The sequence below is a fragment of the Zingiber officinale genome, chromosome 10A (genome assembly GCF_018446385.1).
Source record: "Zingiber officinale cultivar Zhangliang chromosome 10A, Zo_v1.1, whole genome shotgun sequence".
NCBI lineage: Eukaryota > Viridiplantae > Streptophyta > Magnoliopsida > Zingiberales > Zingiberaceae > Zingiber > Zingiber officinale.
Window position 1 is genome coordinate 31929578 of NC_056004.1, and position 6348 is coordinate 31935925.

General features: G+C 42.1%; 1 protein-coding gene across 2 annotated transcripts; it reads right to left on the bottom strand.

The window, feature by feature from the left end:
* Nucleotides 1-5042: 5042 nt before the first annotated feature.
* Nucleotides 5043-5967, bottom strand: LOC122027421 (transcription factor MYB2-like). Of its 2 annotated transcripts, none has more exons than XM_042586374.1 (2): nt 5787-5967; nt 5043-5696 (listed from the first exon to the last, which is right to left on the bottom strand). In XM_042586374.1, exons 1-2 carry the CDS (start codon nt 5953-5955, stop codon nt 5185-5187), a joined length of 681 nt encoding a protein of 226 aa, XP_042442308.1. In that variant the 5' UTR covers nt 5956-5967; the 3' UTR covers nt 5043-5184. The 2 variants fall into 2 exon arrangements, with proteins under 2 accessions (XP_042442308.1, XP_042442307.1); XM_042586373.1 differs by having other exon boundaries at nt 5772-5967.
* Nucleotides 5968-6348: the final 381 nt, after the last annotated feature.

The following is a 6348-nucleotide window of genomic DNA, read 5'->3' on the forward strand; positions in this document are numbered from 1 at the left end:
AGATTAAGATTGATTTATATCTGTGACATTTATTCACTGGTACTAGTTACATTTTTTGTTCAGTACATAAAATGTAATTGTGAATAATTTGTTTAATTGGAGATGTTGAACATGCCATTGACATATAGTCAATATGAGGGATTCGAGATGTTCATAATGATGCAAATAATTTAATCTGGGGTAAAGGCAAGTCATTGATGTCTTTGATTCGTTCTAAAGAGCAGCTATGTAAGGTGTAACAATCTTCTTAGCAATAAATGCTCAATATACTTATTGTCGCATGAACCATTTTCCTTACTGTATGGAATGGAAGATGTTCTTATTTGATCTTTGTGATTAATTAATTTTTGCTCTGGTCTTCGTGACTTGATTGTCAAATAGTCTATGTTACTTATTTGGTCTTTGTTGTTGGGGGATCTTGCGGCCGGCTTGAAGGGGGGTTGGATAGCTAGACCACCCCCAAATCAATTTCTTCTCTACAAAAGGTTAGTGCGTAGCGGAAATATAGAAATTAAAACAATGAAACACAAACAAGAATACAAACGCTAACATGCTCGATGTAACGTGATTCGGAGATTGCTTGCTCCTACTCCACGGCGTGTCCTTGAGGTGGACGATCCCTTGATCCTTCGGTGGATCAGTCCCCGGCAATCTCCGGCTAGAGCTTCTCCTTCTCGGTGGAGAAAACCTCTCACAAAATGATCTCTTCCTCTTTACAAGATGGAGTTTAGATTGGGAGGAAGAGAATTGAACTTGGAAGCTTTGGGCAAGACTAAGAAGGTTTACAATTATCACCAGTAACCCTCTTCAAGCCCCAAATCATTCCTTAAATAAGAGGAGAGAGTTGATCACAAATCAACTCAAACCCCGACACCAGTCGACTGGTCCAAGCACCAGTCGACTGGTGTGTCGTTGGACCCAGCCAACGGCTCTTTGCAGAAAGCCAAATTCTGCCAACGGCTATGTACCAGTCGACTGGTCTCAGGACCAGTCGACTGGTCCCCGTAGCCGACAAGCACAGAATGCTTCTGTGCATTCTGTGAAGCTGGATCAGTCGACTGGTCCCATGGCCAGTCAACTGGTCCCAGTACATTCACTCCTCTCATCCTTTCCGGAGTCGCCTTTGAAGCCCTCTTCCTCGGCCTTCATCCTTCAGATGCACTCGAGCCCGCGGCTCCTCTCCGTGCCATCCTTCACGTTGCCTTGAAGTCCGCTTCCCTCGGCTCCACTCCATTGCTCCTTGTCCGGCGGTCCCTCGGATGTCTTTCCACACCATCCTTCACCGACTCAAGGATCCGAGCCCTTGGATGAGTTTCATACACTTGGCCGCACCAAGTTCTCATGTGTTTCACCAAGTCCTGCAAGACTCAAACACATATCAAATACATATGAAAGTCTAACTTAAACTTTTTGACACGCACATCAAAACCTAGGTCGATTGCACCAACATTTGTGACCAATTTATGTTTGGCTTTGGCATTATGACATGATTACCTTGTAGTCTATGTGACTGACATAATCTATGTAACTATATAACCTTATGGATTGACTTAGACGAGTGGGAGATGTTGGGCGTTGAGGAGACGAAGGGACACCGTTTCCCCTTCATTTTTCTCATTGCTGCAAACGTCTCTCATTGTCGCAAATGCCAAGGAGACGAAGGGGTGTCCTTTCCCCTTCGTCTTCCTGAATCTTCTTATAAATGGTGCGTCCAAGCCATGAGAATGAACAAGGTATAAGGAAGAAAGGAAGAGGCGATGGTGATCAGTGTGCGTGGAAGCGACGGTGAGCAAAGGAGAACATTCGAGAGGAAAGGGATTTGACTCGTGAAACTCGAAAAGCTTTCTAGTTCATCCGTGATCGTGCTTCCGACAGCTGTGACGTCCGGTGGCTGCTTCGATTTCTTCGGGAGATCACTGTGAGTTACTCATAGTTTAATTTATGTTTTTGTTTTCATGTTATCTGGCACAACATATACATCTTGTCAAAACCCTAATTTCAGAATACTTTTTCCTCTTCATCTCCAAAAATTGACTTGGGCGTCAGAGTAACAACATCGACAACCCTCCCAGTCGTCTCCCTAACTCATTCTTTCCTCTTAGGCCACGAGACAACTATTCCTACGCTCTTCATTAGTCAACATCAGTAACATCTCATCGGTAAATTGATCGTCTGTAATTAGACAGGATCAATATGTATAAATAAATTTTTTTATCAAACTTATAAATAAAGAAAATAAATTCTAAACAAACAAACAAATTTACCAAACTCATAATTTTTTTTTAGCAAACTCACTAATTAACCAAACAACTTTAAAAATATAAAAAATTTAAATAATCAAATAAACTTAAATTAACAGCTCAATAATATCTCATGCCAAAGTCAAGTTTAACCAAATTTTATGTTAACCTACAGCTGTTGGCAAAAAGTCCATTTACTCGCCCAACGCCTTCGATTTCCTGATCGTGCTCTTGCTCACGTTACCACTCGGGGTGCGTGCGCTGCTTGCCCCACATATCAATTCAGTACGTTTGATTTCCTGCGTCTGCTCTTGCTCCCGTTATCACTCGGGGTGCGTGCGCCCACTGCCTCATCCGATAACGGGTTGATTCGGTGCGGCGTGTACAGTTGCTCTTCCTCTATCTCTCCTCTACCCTTCCCCTCTCTCTCTATCCACGTAGAAAAAACTAGAAAGAGGTGAGTACAGTGGACACTGGGCTGAATCGATTAATAATAGATTTAATTTAGAATTTTTTTACGATATTGATCCGTTAAAAATTAATTTTTATTTTATTATAATAAAATTATCATTTTGACCAATTAAATATCACCGTATTTTAGATAACCCGAGCTTCATCTATATGGATGATAAAAAACTAAGACGAATGATTCGCTTCCAGTGTTTCTACAAATTCATCTCTCATTAGTACAGATGAACAGATGATGAACATATGAAAAAAAAAAAATCCAAAGCCCATCCAAACAGTTGCTTGTTGTTGTAGAATAGGATACGCGCGCACATGCTGCAATAAAGACTTCCCAAGGACAACCGTCCCGTATATGAACAGGCCTTGGAGAAGCCAACAAATAAGACAAGTTACTGCCCTGGCGGCGACCGACGCATGCATTCCGAGCCGTACGTTGACAACAGCCACACGTCACTGTGTGGTTCACATGGCTTGCTACAAATGTTGGGAATTAGACATTTAGACTAGCTAGTGGATTGCATTGTTCATTAATTAGCACATGATCCTTATCCTAAATGACCAGAATAAAGTAATTCCAACATATGTTTATGCCAAGAGTAGTAGAAAGCTTTGCTTTAGATTTGCTTATTTGGTTTCTTGTTGAAGATGATTTCTCAACACTTATGGCAACCATGGATGTGTACAGGCAACTACTAAAAATCTTCGCGCAGGTAACAGATATGTATATATATATATCCTTGTCATTAAACTGGCAGAGCTGCATTAAGATCCGTGATGCGGTTTTTCATGCAGAGTTCATTCAGTAAGACACGCAAATACTTGCTTAACTAGATTTGATGACTTCCTGTGAGCAAGCTAAGCATAAACATATAGGTTTTTTCAAAATTTAGTTTTGAGTAAGTAGTAATTGGAAGTGTTTGTCACAGTAAGCCACGTCGACGAACATAGAGTTGGACCACAAAATCCCTTTTGTTTGGTAATGGCTAGTCATGGTTGACTCCGAGAGGAACTGATTAGGAAGGAGGACCCGGCCTCCCAGTTGACTATTGTTAGCTAGATTGCTAGACGAAAATCTTGGCCACTATTTTGCCCGCGTCCTCCGCTCTGCCAACTCAAAAAGTCGGTGTGATTTTCCACTGTCGCTCTTCGCCTCTGTATGTTCTCTGCTGTCTCTTTCAATTTCGATCCAAATCAAAGTTCTCCCTCTTCTCTTCTCTTCTCATCTCTTCTCTTCTCTTATATTCTCTTGAGTCTCCAACAAAGAAGCCAAAGGTGACCTATTATTTAGGCATCACACAAAATGCTATAATGAATTATTTCTTACTAATTTTCTACGCCAATGATCGAAGCTAACTAAATTTGACATAAGTGTTGAGTTCTCCTTTTAATATATTGTATAGATAAAATTTTCCATCTGCTAATTTCTACTTTCCTAATTAAATTTTCTACTGTTCTTTTGTTTCCTTCGCTTTAGACATGTCAAGTCTTGAGGAATTTGTCGTTGCTTGCAAAACCCACTAGGGTTAAAAAATATACTTATTGGCTAGTGAAATCATTTTAGAAGCCTTTCCAGAGCGTTACGAGGGCATTTGTGATAGAAATCGACAATGGAGAAGTAAAGAGATGTCTCCCAATCCTACGGAGACCTCTCCCTTATATAATGGATCCGATTTATTATCAGTAAATGATTTTACACATATAATCTATATCCAATAATCCAAAATCTAATAAATTAGAGTTGGATCATTTCAACAAATTCAGCTCACGCGATTCATATTTACATATACAAAGTATAATTAAGTTCATTAAAGAGATAAAATCCAACAATTTACCCTAGTACAGTGTATAAAATATACTTGTTGAACTTATTCCGATCCAAAGTGTTCTCATTGAAACATGGAATTAATTCATTAGCTCCATCATTTTGATTAGCCTAAGTAGGAGATTTTGGATAAATTAATGAAAAAGGTAGCCAGCAAACCATGGCAGCCATGAGACAAGTGAGAATGATGGGGACAACCACTAATTAGTACTATTCGATGTTCTTAACGCTTAATCAAATACTAAGAATAGGAAACTCCCTCATGTAATGTACATCCACTCCAAGATAATTAGTCCAAATCTGCGTCTAAATCCATGAACGTTCAACACAAAAACCACCTTTCACAGTAGCCAATGGCATTTCCTCTGCCCAAGCACGCCAGCATTTTCTATTATTATATAATATCGATCCCTGGTGATGTTCTTCATGTAAGCAAGCTTCTAATCATCAGTTCCACTTCTAATTTTTTTTTTTAAAAAAAAAATATATACCTTTGTTCTATTAATTGATCGGTATTCACAATATCATTGCTTTATTGTGCATCTTGAAGCTTAATCTGGACAAAGAATTAATATCAGATCTAATCCTCCATCATAATCACTTGCTTAATTAATTAACAGTTTCTGCTGTTTACTAATTAGTTAATTTTCTAATTTAGAGCTGCTGTTGTAACCAAATTATGTCCTCCACGCTCCACATGCTCTCCCCCTGCTCCAACTCCATCCAGCCACCACCGACGTCGCTCACAAAGCTCTCGGGAGCCGTCGCCGGCGTCGGCAGCTGCAGTGGGGGCGAGAGCTGCGTCTCGACGGACTCCGAGTAAGAGCAGGAACTCTCTAGGCTGCGAGGGGGCTTCTTCTGCTCGTGGATCCTCTCTGCGAGGCGCGGCATCCACACAGCGCGCACCATGTCCTCGAACTGCTTGCTGTCGACGTCGCACCGCATCTGCCTCGCGTGCTTCTGCACTCGGGTCCTCCAATAATTCTTGATCTCGTTGTCGGTCCTCCCGGGCAAGTGGCGAGCGATCTTGGACCACCGGTTGCCCAGCCGAGAGTGGAGCTCCAGGATGAGGAGCTGCTCCTCTAGGGTGATGTTGCCCCGCCGCACGTCGGGGCGGAGGTAGTTCAGCCACCGGAGGCGGCAACTCTTTCCGGTACGGCGGAGCCCTGTGAAGAAGGACATTAAGCAATTGTAAAGCGCCTGCAGCACAACAATTCACCGATTGAAAAGATGAATCTGACCGATCGATGATCGACCTGCGGAACGAGCGAGGGAGTTCCACCGTCCCTCGCCGTGGGCACTGACGTAGTTCAGCAGTAGGAGGTCCTCGTCCCTCGTCCAAGGTCCCCTTCTCAAATCCGTCGTCTCCTCCTGATCGTTTGGCGGCGTGGCGGAGTCACAAATCCCCCTTTCGTGGAACTCCATTCATAGAGGAATTGGCCTGGAATTATTTGGCAGAGGAGGAGAATGGTGGCTTTTATAGAGGAATTGTGAGAGCCAGAAGAAACACGTCACTGACTAAAACGCATTGGGAGTCGCTTAAAGCCAAAAGAATAGGCTTTTAAACTCAAACGAAGCAACCTAACGAGGGCTTTCGAGTCCCACTATGCGTTTAATTTCCTTCTCATACTGTTGTCTTCCTTGCCTGATTAATTAGTGTGGCAGTGTTTATCATCTTCAAGCTGAGCTCAGCTTATCTATGTGCAGGTGCGATGACTTAAATATAGGGATTCAAAATCTAGGGATGTTAAGTCTCGTAGCTGTGTCACCTGTCAGGAACCATTAGCATTTGCTTGGGCCCACGAGAGCACACCTGTT